This window comes from Eptatretus burgeri, chromosome 12 (genome assembly GCF_056783735.1).
Source record: "Eptatretus burgeri isolate ZD-2024b chromosome 12, Ebu_testis_v1, whole genome shotgun sequence".
NCBI classification, from domain to species: domain Eukaryota; kingdom Metazoa; phylum Chordata; class Myxini; order Myxiniformes; family Myxinidae; genus Eptatretus; species Eptatretus burgeri.
The window spans coordinates 28,570,372-28,584,253 of NC_140972.1; the positions used below are offsets into that span (position 1 = coordinate 28,570,372).

Here is a 13,882-nt window from a genome sequence, read left to right on the forward strand (position 1 = left end):
GGTACTTTAAAAGTCTAAATTTTAAATAATCTGATGCAACATGTGCTGTATTGTTTTATAAGGATTGACTTCAACAAATTAATAATGACAACACCTGTTATTTGCATTTGTTTCTGTTTATGCAGAATCACCTGGAAGACTTGGACCTTTTTCCAACAATTCTGGAACGACTTTATTTGAGTCACCAGAAGATTGGGAGTTTGAGATGACACGAGCAAAAGCTATAGGGTGGAGAGTGACACGGGTCAATGAAGCTTTCAAAATATCCAAGAGGTTAAAAAAAAAAAATTGCTCTCTTTTTTTTGTTTGTTTTTTTTGAAAGCAAAATCGATTTTTCCTATTTATTCTAATCTTTCCATTGATTAGTCAATCCATTCTAACATCACGAGGTGCATTTATACCATAATGGCCAATGGGCCCAGACAAGCAGAACAAAGATGGATGACTGTACGGAGTCCGATTTGTGCTTGAACCATACATGGCTGTTCATAAATATAATAGAGGGTGGTGGTTTTTAGTCCCATGCTTTGAAGAAAAGCAGGCATATTTTGATTGTCTCCGCCGTCCGTACGTCCGTCTGTCTAACCCTGTAACTCCTCCTACACCGTTTGAAATAGGAACTTGAAACTTTGGGACATAGTAGATATATGTATGGGGAAGTGCACAACACTTTCAGATTTTTGATATGACCCCTAGGGGCCTGGCCAGAGGGGTTGGGGTCATGGGGGTCGATAAAAAAATTGTCTTGTAGCTTTTTAAATCAAACATATTCATGAGTTATACAATTCACGACATATTTTTTTTAAACACATGATCAGAGGGTGCTTGGGGGTAAGGGGTGCTTAGGCCTAAGTCACATTTGCTCTACGGCGGCCGTACGCCCTCTGAATTGACAGAAACGTGCGGCGGCCGCAGAGTTTCTGCGGTGGCCTCAGGTTGGCCCTACGCCATTTGGCTATATTTTACAGGTCGTAAGGTCACCGTGGAATTATAACGTGGAGTTATAACTTTTTTCATTTCTACGTTCGCCGTAGCAATTCGACAAGCCGAAACAAAAAAACTGGTTAAAAAAAAAAAAACACTCGTTACCATCCGTCTGGCCGCACGTTCGCCTTAGGGCCCCCCTGCGGGCACCTTGCGTCTGCCTTGAAAATTCTATGGCCGCCGCAGGGCCCCCTTAAGGTCACCGTGCGACATCAAATCAAAGACCGTACGGCAACCCCACATTTTCGGTCTCCGCAATTTCTAAGACCTAAGGCCTAAGTCACATTTGCTCTACGGTAAGGATACGGCGGCTGTACGCCCTCTGAATTGACAGAAACGTGCGGCAGCCGCAGAGTGCCTCAGGATGGCCCTACGCCATTTGGCTATATTTTACAGGTCGTAAGGTCGCCGTGGAATTATAACGCGGAGTTATAACTTTTTTCATTTCTACGTTCGCCGTAGCATTTCGACAAGCCGAAACAAACAAAAAAAAAGGAACCCACTCGTTACCATCTGTCTGGCCGCACTTTCGTCTTAGGGCCCCCCTGCGGTCACCTTGCGGGCACCTTGCGTCTGCCTTGAAAATTCTATGGCCGCCGCAGGAACGCCCTAAGGTCACTGTGCGACATCAAATCAAAGACCGTACGGCACCCCCACGTTTTCGGTCTCCACAATTTATAAATATGCCGTGCGGCTACCCGAAAAATAAAAACATATGTGACTGCTACATTGTGTGACCATGGAAATACTGCGGCTGCCGTATAATTGCTAGTGCCCGTAGATTTTGGAGACCCCACGGCCGCCGTGGCAAATGTGACTTAGGCCTAAATACGCCGTGCGGCTCCCTGAAAAATAAAACCAGATCTGTCTGCTACATTGTGTGACCATGGAAATACTGCGGCCGCCGTATAATTGCTAGTGGCCGTAGATTTTGAAGACCCCACAGCCACCGTGGCAAATGTGACTTAGGCCTTAGTGGATAGGGGGTCAAAATAGCTCCTCCTACACCGTTTGAGATAGGAACTTGAAACGTTGGGACATAGTAGATATATGTTTGGGGAAGTGCACAACACTGTCGGATTTTTGATATGACCCCTCGGGGCCGGGCCAGAGGGGGTGGGGTCATGGGGGCTGATTTTTTTATAAGTGTATTTACCATTGTACATTGTAAATTCTTTTATAAAGAACTTACTTATGTGGCCCCCATGAGTGACAAACAGTCACAGGTTTTACTGTATTTATCTAATTGATTATGAATAATTATAATTAATATTATACACAGTTCATTCCTATGATTAAATTGATGCACAGTTCTATATTGCTGGACAGTGTTAAATTAATGTTTCATGAAATGTTGACATGCTTGCAATGACTTCTGATTTTGCAAACATCGTAAGTCTTTGGTCATAAAGCACATCAAATAGAAAAGAATAGTCAATCCATTTTGCAAGATAAAATTTCACCTAGCGTTAATGGGACAAAGCAGTGCGTGCGGGAATATGCGATGGTGTGCCATCGACAACGTAGTTATAGTTGGTATTTGTTTTATGTCCATCCCTTTGTTGCTATGTCTTCTGACCCTAGGTATATATTCTATGCATTATGGCAGGCTGATGATTTGCAAGTCCATAATCTGTTGTGCACAACATATTATTGTAGGAATGCCTTCTAGGGGATAACTTTACATAGTACAGCAATTTTTTTATTTTGTATACCTTGAGGCTCATATGAGAGCTAACACAACGCACAGCAAGGAGAGCATGAGACAAGAGGGGCGGGAGTGGGAAGGACAAAACAGTGGGGAGCAGAGACATTAGGAGATCTGTGGAAGGGAGAAGAATGGGGTGGGGAACACGGGGTATACAAGATGGACATTCCAGGGACTTTCAGGAAGGAAAGCAGGGAATTTGAATGAGGTGGGTTTGGGGTGGATTAACGGGAGTTGAAAAGATCGAGGATTTGGATGGGGGACGACGATAAGAGGTGATGGTGAACAGCTGTTTTGAAGGCCTGGAGGGAAGAATGGGATTGAACAGAGTGAGGGAGTTTATTCCAAAGGTGGGAAAAAGAGGAATGAAAGCGTGAAGGTGAGCAGTGATTCGTGATTTTGGTAGTTTTACCAGAAGGGGGTTGGCTGACCTTGAGTGCCCTGCGGAAATGTGGTGGGGAATAATCGCAGACAGAGCAGGGGGGGCAAGACCAGAGAGGAGACGGTAGAAGACAGAAAGACCACTGACCTGCCTGCGGTGAGAGAGAGAGTGAGAGGCCCAAAGACTCAGCCTCATCGCGGGAGATACCAATGATCTAAAATGCTTTGGTTTCCACAGCGTGAAGCCGATAAAGGTGAGTGGCAGGAGCACCAGCCCAGAGGGGAGAGCAGTACTCCATCAGACTGCAGCCAAAAGCTTTGTATGTCGTCAGGAGCTCAGGTGGGCCAAGGAAGGACTTTGCACGATGGGGGATTCACAGTCAGCGACTGGCTTTGGAGGCCAGGTTTGAAATATGACTTTCCCAGGAAATATCATGGCAGATATGAGACCCAGAAGCTTGAAAGAAAGGACTTCTTCAAGAGGATTGTTGAGAAAGTAGGTGGGGGGGGGTTCCATACGGTTCTTTCGGAGAGACTTGGTGAGAGTGGGAGATTTGTCAGGATTGAAAGACATGTTCCACGTGTTGGACCAGCTTGTGATTTTGTCCAGATCTGCAGAGGGCGAAGAAGCTGCTGCTTGCCAGTCTGAGGGATGACAGATGGTTCAGCAGAGGGTGGAGTCATCAGCAAAGAGATAAAGAGGATTTTCCAGAGAGTTGGAGAGATCTTTGATGCAAACCATAAAAAGAATAGGACCCAAAATGCTGCCTTGAGGAACACTAGCCTGACAGGAAGAAGGGATGAAAGAAGTCCATTTAGGGCCACACGTTGGCTGCGACAGGAGAAGAAGTCTGCGAGCCATGAGTGGAGATGGCCTTGGAAACCATCGGAAGAGAGTTTGGTGAGCAGGGCAGGGTGCCAGACTGTGTCAAAAGCACGCGATATGTCTAGGGATATGGCTCTGATTTCATATCTGGCATTGAGAACCTCCATCCATTGTTGAGAGAGCAGAAGCAGCATATCCAAGATAGAGTGACCTGGTCTGAAACCAAATTGATGATTGGAAATCAAGCCTTTGGAGAAGAGCAAGGATTTAATGTCTGAAGCGATGATGGATTCCATAACCTTGCTGATGATTGGGAGAAGGCTGATTGGTCTGTAGTTGCAGGGATCTGTTTTTGCACCTTTTTATGCAGGGCAGTAATATTTGCTGATTTCCAAGCAGATGGCAGACGACCTTGAACAAATGAGCGGGTGAACAGAATGGAGAGAGAGTGAGGAAGAGCAGAGGAGCAGGTTTTTCGGACACGTGGGCTGATGCCGTCTGGACCGGTTGCAGAATCTGAGTCTAGGTTTGCCAGCAAGCTCTCCACTTTGTCAAAAGAAAAGTACACAGAGTACCGGGACAGTTGGGTGTGACTGGGTAAGGTGGGTATACAAAGCGTTGGGTTTCGGACACAAGATTTTGATGCAAACACCGAGTTTAAGCATTTAGCCTTATCACGTGCGGTGTCAGCAGTGCGGCCATTTGAGGTAAGGGAGGGGATGGAGGGGGAACATCCACGAGAAACAGATTTGATTAGACGCCATCGTGATTTTGAGGAGGGAGGGAGGTTTGAGAGTTCAGACTTGAGCTGAGAAAGATGTTGTTTTCTGGCTCTCCTGAGGGTAGATAGACACTTGTTCTGAGCTTTATGGAAGGAATTGAAATTAACCTCAGTTGGGTTTGCTTTCCATGAGGCAAAGGCAAGTTGTTTCAGGACAACTTCCTCGCCACAAGCTTCAGTGAACCATGGGCAGGAGGAAGGGTCAGACAACTGAAGACAAGAGGGGGTATGAGGGATCTGTGCATGAGGGAGAGCAAGTTTCTTTGAAATAATTCTCAGGACGAGTTGATGTTGGAGAAAGTAGCGATGGGAGACCAGTCTAGAAGTTTGATGGCTACTTGGAGACCCTGCCAGTCAGCCTGAGTGAAATGCCAGATTCGATGGCGCTGATGTGGTTCTCTGATAACAACCAGAGAGATGTCCACTTTGACAAGCACGTGGTCAGAACAACCGATTGGAGCGGAGGAAGAACAGCAGATATTTTTAGGGAAATTTGTCAAAATGATTATTTCCCATCGTGCATTATTTGAATAAGCGTGAGGTAATATTTAATTGTGATATAAGATATGCATCGTCACTTGCACAGAAGGCTGCTGTCTTCCCTCCCCCATGTGTGTGACTAAAACTGCCATCCCTGAATACCCTTTTTATGTTTTATCCCACTACAATGTCCTTTTTGTGCTTTTTGGGGGAACACCAGGCCATGGGCATTGGTTTTGGCACAAAGGCACATGTCTCATTTGAGTTATTTGGACTGCTATTGATTGCTGATTGGGAATAGCCGATTTGGTTTTGAATCCCTTGAGGATATTCGGGCTATGGGCGCTTAACAACCATTATAAAAATTTTCCTCATCACTCGCTCAAATTAACCTCAGATGAAACAGGAAAAGGTTGCCCAGGGAGCTTGGGTTTCAGCTTGAATTATGACCCTGGCGAGGTGCCCAGTGCACTGCCCATACAGCTGCCAGACGTTCCAGTTGAGCTCGGTATCAGCACAAATCGGCCCTTAATCTTATTTGTAGCATCTTGGCTGTAACGTTGATCGTCAGGAGTGAGATTTGAAGCCTGGTCCAAATTCCGATCGCTATAACATTGGTGGCAGTTGAGTGTGATTCGGACCTGAGGAATGGGAAACCGTTTCCTCAAAGCGAATTTTTATTTCCAACGTTGAGTGCGAGATTTCAGCGCAAAGTTTAATGAAATCTAATTAACCATCGCAAGCGATTGTGGTGCTTGAACCAGGAGGCACAACATTGGACAGACGCCACTGTGACATTGGTGGAAATGGAAATTGAAGGTCCATTAGAGGGCATAGTGGAGTCACCTCCCCTATCTGGTAACCCAGAACCCCCCAAAAGTGACAGCAGGCTCGCATCGCTGTCACAGCTGGACTTTTTTTCCAACAATTGGTGGCCGTGATAGCCATATTATAGAGCATGGCATTCGATATAAAGACTCTGGCCAGGTCAGGCTGACTTGGCAGGAAAAATGTAGGCTGGCGATGTTGAGCTGATGGGAAAATTTGGGGCCAGCCATGTTGAGCAACAAGGGATGGCGGCAAATTTAGCGGAGGTGCATGGTACTCAGCAGGAAATGACATCTGGTCAGGCCATAATAAGAAAGGGGATTGGAGCCACAGTAAAAGGTGTAAGGACTGCCCGGGGAGTAATAGAAGAGGAAAAAAATAGGAGTAGGGCTTGCATTGAAATTAAAAGTGACAGAGAAAAGCAGAATCAAGGGGAGAGCAAATTAAAATATTGACAAAAGAAATGAAAATGGAAACTGAGGTAGTGCTGGAGGGAGAGACGTAGGAAAATATAACGGAATTAGCGTGGGAGAGATGCAGTGTAGAACAGGCACGAGGATTTGTTGGGGCAGAAAGCTGTGAGGTTCACGAGGCCCCACAGGTGCAAGAATCGCTGTTTGTCATGGTGTCACACATCCTTTATTGTATGTGCATTGTTTCAAAATGTTTGTTGTATAACTAAATTAGTCGAGGACCCACCCTTAGGGAGGGTAGAGTTTATGTCTTACTTGTTGAAAAAGTATTGTCTGTGTTTTGCAAGAAGACCAGAGATGTTTGCATGGTGTGCACCTAAAACCTTATAGATGGTTTAAAGGGTATGGTCCAATAGTAGTTCGGGTTTAAGAGGTCAAAAGGGTCGAATCTCCAAAGCATATAAATGTTTAAGGGGTCTAAAGGCATCAAAAAGGTAAAAGTGGTCTCCAGCTCTAAATGGTCAAGGGTCCAAGCTGTCTATCATGTCTGAAGGGTCTAAAGTGAGTCAAGGGATTTGAGGGGTGTAAGGGTCTGTAGGGTCTAAAGGTTTTAAGGGTCTAAAGGCTATAAAAGGTTTCAAGTATCAAAAGGGGTCGAAGGGTTCTGAAGGGTATAATGGCGTTTATACGGTCCTTGAGGTCAAAGGGTTCTAATGGGATCTATAGGGTCTACAGAATGTTAGGAGTCTTGAGTGTCCAAGGGTTCTAAATGATCTTAGGGGCTTAAAGGGTCTAAACTCTAAGGGGTCTATCGGGTCTCAAGGGGTCTAAGGGGCCGAGAGGATGTACATGTCGAATGGCATCTTAAGGGTCTTCAAAGATCTAAGCCTTCAGGGTCTCAGTAGTCTAAAGGTTTCAAAGGTATGTTACAATAGTATGTAATTAATAGACCTAGTCACGGTGCAACTGACGTTCAAACAGTACGGAATTAAGAGACGTATAATCATGTGGGTTGACCGAGGCTTCACTCGTGGCTTCACACACTGATTCACTCACGGATGGCTTCACTGTGCTTTTCGTTTTTAGCTCGCCTGTTCGAAGAACAGAGAGCTATAGCAATACCCCCGGCGTGAGCGTCAGCGTCAGCATGAGTGTGAAAATGTTAAAGTTTTTGGTGCAAGTTATTTCCTTTCTTATGTTTTTTATCTACCACACTTTTTTTACTGATTACAATATACAAATACATATATTGCTTTAAAATTATTTGGATAAGACTTCACTGCAATGCTTTATAAAAAATATTATTAGACTAGTCTTTTAAAAACGATAAATGTATAAACAGGTGAGCATTGGGTGGCTTTGACACCAACTCTCTGGTTATAATACTATTATACCCCCCCACTCCCGACAGAAGTGACAGGAAGGGTCATGTTGTTATCCTTTCTGTGGTATATAGATTAATTATAGTAGATCTAGGCTTGGATCCGTTAGTCTGTGGTGGACGCGATAAGCATAGAATGCCTCAAGGATGTCGGGATTTCTCCAGATTTATTTTAGTTTAGTGTTAAACAGCAGTCGCAACTGTTTAGAAAAGTAATCATGCGTGTTTATGGTTTCTAATAATTTTCTACTTGCCCCACAGAACGCATGATAAGTTATTTATACACGTTAACATGGTGTTTGGCCAAGGAGGAAAAACCTCTTGGGGAGAGGGGATATTATTGGTATTCATATTGTTTTGTAATAACATTCATATTGTGTTGTTATTACTTTTGTTTACAGAAGTGGCCTTGGGGAAAATGCTACGATTAGGTATCTTAACACCAATATACACTTCATACGGATTTTTCCCAAGAAAACCCCCTTGGGAGGGGAGCAAATGAAGTTGCTACAACTTCCATCATTTGACCCTTAGTCCTTCTGTCAAGTTTGGTTGAGATTGGATAAGTAATGACCGAATATATCTCGGTCAAAAAAAAATCACAGACAGACAGACACCAAATTGCATATTTTAGTACGATTGATTAGCTCTTTATAATTCAATAGTTTGCCAGAATACCAGACATGGTTTTCCCCACAATTTATTTTGAATACAGCAATTTAGGGGATATTGGTCTGTTTTATGCTTTATTGATTGAAAAGCATGCTCTGGTAATATGGTATTGAGTTGTCGACTAATTTCCAACGTATATTTAGTATGGGTTGTGGAGACAATCTGGGTGTGTACCTGTGCGTGGGTGCTGTTTGAGGAAAGTCCAAAATTCCGTCTTATTTGCCCGTGTCGATATATACACCCCCATCTTGTTTTTTGTTTTTTTTAAATATCTAAATGTTTAAAATTATTGTTCCATGGTTTTTTTGTTTGTTTGTTTTTCTAGTTTGCCTGAGTTTTTTGTTGTCTCATCATTGCTTCGTGATAGCGATGTGAAGGAGGCTGCTGTTCACTTCCAGGATGAACGTGGCCCTGTAAGTCATTCTGTCATCTTTCTATTTTAGATATTCATGCTGTTTTGATTTGAGGTGAAGATATTGTACGAATTTGATAATTATCATTGTTTAATATGAATAGTTCGGTATTTAGGTGATTGATTGTATAATGCCGGTACTATGTGCATTTACACCACACTGCATTTATTCTTACTTTTGCAGTTTGTGCTTGTCAGGACACTTTTTAAATTGCTAGTCTTTGGAAATGGGAAAAGCAAAGGTGATGTCTTTGTATAATGTATGATATATATATATATCATTGTAAAAATTAAAAATAAAAAAAATTGTGGGCTTTCCCATCTGAGCACATAATCTCATGATCATGATGCTGGGATCCTAGGTGCAAATGCAATACACTGTGTTGACTCATCTGTTTTCTGCTAATGTCTTTGTCCTAAATGGAATATATGAGACTTTGTTAAAATGATTTTTTGTTTTCAAAAAACTTCCATTCGATTGATATCAGGAAACTCATCCACTGCTGAGAAAAATATGTAACATTAAGTGGAAACTACACAGAAAAATATGAACATCTGCACTGAGTTTTGCTTCATGGTTAAGGGAATAGCTTTTGATGAAAATTAACAATTCTTCCTCATTATTGAAGCTCCTCCAAGAGCCTGTTTTTTTTTTGGTATGTTTGAAAAAAAGAAACCCAAACTTTACTCAAGAGTTTGTACAGTGTAAATGAATATTGAGAGACAGAGGAGAGGAGATTGGGACCAGACTCTGTGCAGAGCGTTGGTGCTGCTTTAGCAGTCTCCTTGGCTATTGGGCACAATCCTGGATGGGTCGCCACTCCGACACAGTATACCAGCATGCTGGCACTCATTTTGCCGACCTCGGAAGGATGACAAGCAGAGTTAACCCCACCTGGTATTAATTAAACAGCTGAGCGGGATTTGAACTCAGGACCCTAGGATCCAAAGCCCACCACCCTAACCATTAAGCCAACACCAGGCATAACATTGAGAGCAGGTGTGATAAACAATCATTTGTATTTTATGTTGCCATTAATGCTCAGACATTTGTTAGTACCACGGTAAATGTGGGTAAGAAATGGTTTTGAAGGACAACAGTCATTCTTCTCCTCCTTTTGTACAGCGAAGAAACATAGTGAGATAGGCAAATGCAAAATAATGATCAGGTATGTGGTCTTTGGCAATCATTAGCCCTTCGCCACTGCACGGCATGAGACGGCCGAGTTTTTAAATCATTTCCGTGTTGGCCATTATTTCATTATCGAAAAAAATTTAAGCTGTTGTATTTATCAGCTTCAGTTCAAATACAAAGCAAACATGGACGGGCTTTGGATTTTAGGATGATTTCTGGTTTTAAATCTCCATTCTTCCCCCCCCCCTCCCCTTTTTCTTTTTAGCTTTGAGGCATTCCAGGGAAAAGCAACATGCCAAGAAAACATAGCCATCTTTGATTTTTAACATAGTTTCTCATACGCATACAATTTTGTGAAAAGGAAATTTGAATATGTCTGTCTGAAATCATGGTACCTGTTTGTCTAGAAACTCTTCTTCTTTCGGCTGCTCCCGTTAGGGGTCGCCACAGCGGATCTACCGTCTCCATTTCGCTCTATCCTCCACATCTTCCATTGACACTCCAACCACCCGCATGTCCGCCCTCACCGCATCCATGAACCTTTTCTTTGGCCTTCTTCTTCTCCTCCTGCCTGGTGGCTCCATCTTCAGCATCCTTCTCCCGATATACTCCGCTTCCCTCCTGTGCACATGTCCAAACCATCTCAATCTCGCCTCTCTCACTTTGTCTCCAAACCGTCCTACCTGCGCAGTCCCTCTAATATACTCATTCCTTACCCTGTCCATCCTCATCACTCCCAATGAGAATCGCAGCATCTTTAACTCTGCCACCTCCAGCTCCGCTTCCTGTCTTTTTGTTAGCGCCACCGCCTCCAAACCATACATCATAGCTGGTCTCACTATCGTCTTATACACTTTCCCCTTAACTCTTGCAGCTACGCTTCTGTCACAAATCACTCCTGCAACTCTTCTCCACCCACTTCATCCTGCCTGCACTCTCTTTTTCACTTCTCTCCCACACTCTCCGTTATTTTGGACAGTTGATACCAAGTATTTAAACCCATCCACCTTCCCCACCTCAGCTCCTTGCAACCGCACCATACCACCACCCTCCCTCTCATTTACGCACATGCACTCCGTCTTACTCCCACTGACTATCATTCCCCTTCTCTCCAGTGCGTACCTCCACCTCTCAAGGCTCGCCTCAGCCTGCTCCCTACTCTCCCTACAGATCATGATGTCATCCGCGAACATCATAGTTCATGGAGACTCCAGTCTGATCTCGTCCATCAACCTGTCCATCACCATTGCAAACAGGAAAGGGCTCAGAGTCGATCCTTGGTGCAATCCCACTTTTACCTTAAACCGGTCCGTCATTCATACCGCACACCTCACCGCTGTCACACTGTCCTCATACATATCCTGCATAATCCTCACATACTTCTCCACCACTCCCGACTTCCTCATACAATGCCACAACTCCTCTCTTGGCACCCTATCATAAGCTTTCTCTAAATCCACAAACACACAATGTAACTCCTTCTGGCCTTCCCTATACTTCTCCATAAACATTCTCAAAGCAAACATCGCATCAGTGGTGCTCTTTCCTGGCATAAATCCATATTGCTGCTCACAAATCGTCACCTCTCTTCTCAACCGAGCTTCCACTACTCTTTCCCACAACTTCATGGTGTGGCTTAACAACTTTATCCCTTTGTAATTTCCACAGCTCTGCACATCACCCTTGTTCTTGAAAATTGGAATCAGTACACTTAATCTCCACTCCTCCGGCATCCTCACTTTCCAAGATTTTATTAAACAATCTGGTTAACAACCCCACTGCCATCTCTCCGAAGCACTTCCATGCCTCCACTGGGATGTCATCTGGGCCAACCGCCTTTCCACTTTTCATCCTCTTCATAGCAGTCCTCACTTCATCCTTACTGATCCACCCCACTTCCTGATTCACTATCTCCACCTCTTTCAACCTTCTCTCTCTCTCTCATTTTCTTCATTCATCAGCTCCTCAAAGTACTCCATCCACCTTCTCAACACACTCTCCTCGCTCGTCAGCACATTCCCATTTACGTCCTTTATCACCCTAACCTGCAGCACATCCTTCCCAGCTCGGTCCCTCTGTCTTGCCAATCAGTACAAATCCTTTTTCCCCTTCTTTTGTATCCAACTTCTCATACAACTCGTCATATGCCTTTTTCTTAGCCTTTGCCACCTCCCTCTTTGCCTTTCGCCGCCACTCCTTGTACTCCTGCCTACTTTCTTCATCTCTCCGACTATCCCACTTCTTTTTCGCCAATCCCTTCTTCCTTATACTTTCCTGTACTTCCTCGTTCCACCACCAAGTCTGCTTATCTTCGTTCCTCTGTCCAGATGTCACACCAAGTGCCTTCCTAGCTATCTCCCTCACCACTTCTGCTGTAGTTGCCCAATCATCCCACCCATCTTTACCACCATCCAACACCTGTCTCGCCTCCTCCCTAAATTCCACGCAACAGTCTTCCTCCTTCAGCTTCCACCATCTGGTCCTTGGTTCAGCCCTCACTTTCTTCCTCAACCTCACCTCCAAAATCATCCTACAGACCACCAATCGATGCTGTCGAGCTGCACTCACCCCTGCCACCACCTTACAGTCTCTAATCTCTTTCAGGTTGCATCTCCTGCTTAAGATGTAATCCACCTGTGTGCACTTTCCTCCACTCTTGTACGTCACCCTGTGTTCCTCCTTCTTCTTGAAATACGTATTTACCACTGCCATTTCCATTCTTTTTGCAAACTCTACCACCATTTGCCCTTCCACATGTCTCTTGTTGAGACCGTACCTACCCATCACCTCCTCATCCTCTTTATTCCCTTCCCCAACATGCCCATTGAAATCTGCTCCAGTCAACACTCTTTCATCCTTGGATACACTCTCCACCACTTCATCGAACTCACTCCAGAAATCTTCTTTATATTCCATCTCACACCCCATATGTGGGGCATATGCACTGATGACATTCATCATCACTCCTTCAATTTCCAACTTCACACTCATCACTCGGTCAGACACTCTCCTCACCTCCAATACCCTCTTGACATAATCTTCCTTCAGGATTACCCCGACACCATTTCTCCTCCCATCCACACCATGGTAGAACAGTTTGAAACCACCTCCAATGCTCCAAGCCTTGCTCCCCATCTACTTGGTCTCTTGTACACACAGTATCTCCACCTTTCTTCTCTCCATCATATCAGCCAACTCTCGCCCTTTGCCAGTCATCGTCCCAACATTCAGAGTTCCAACTCTCACCTCCACACTTCTACCCTTCCCTCTCTCCCACTGCCTCCGGACTCGCCTTCCCCGTCTCCTTCTCCTCCTTCGCCCAGCAGTAACACAATTTCCACTGGTACCCTGCTGACCACCGGTACCGTTGGCGGTCGTTGGTAACCCGGGCCTCGACCGATCCGGTATGGAAATTCGTTTTGTTGTCCGCATAATGATTTGGCATGGGTTTTTACACCGGATGCCCTTCCTGACGCAACCCTGGTCGCCTCTTACGACACACAGGGATATGGTACACCTATTCTAACCGGGTCATACACCGGGCCCAGTACACTGGTACTCATTTTGCCGACCTCGGAAGGATGACAGCCTGAATCAACCCCCTGGTGTTATACGACTTGGTATATATATATATATATATATATATATATATATATATATATATATATATATATATATATATATATATATATATATATATATATATATATATATATATATATATATATATCTTCTTCTTCTTCTTCTTTCGGCTGCTTCCTTTAGGGGTCGCCACAGCGGATCATCCGTATGAATCGCATAGTGATTTGGCACATGTTTTACGCCGGATTCCCTTCCTGACGCAACCCTGGTCGCCTCTTACGACACAGGGATATGGTACA

At 44.3% G+C, this 13,882-nt stretch overlaps 1 protein-coding gene across 5 annotated transcripts in view; it reads left to right on the forward strand.

Moving 5' to 3' along the window:
• LOC147015326 (myotubularin-related protein 10-like) overlaps positions 1-13,882 on the forward strand; it is a 78,327-nt gene that overhangs the window by 26,244 nt on the left and 38,201 nt on the right. For all 5 annotated transcript variants that reach the window (XM_085849995.1, XM_085849993.1, XM_085849994.1 and 2 more), the window contains 2 exons: positions 126-273; positions 8,780-8,867. In XM_085849995.1, the coding sequence (XP_085706121.1) occupies positions 126-273; positions 8,780-8,867 (236 nt within the window). The remainder of the gene's footprint in view (positions 1-125; positions 274-8,779; positions 8,868-13,882) is intronic.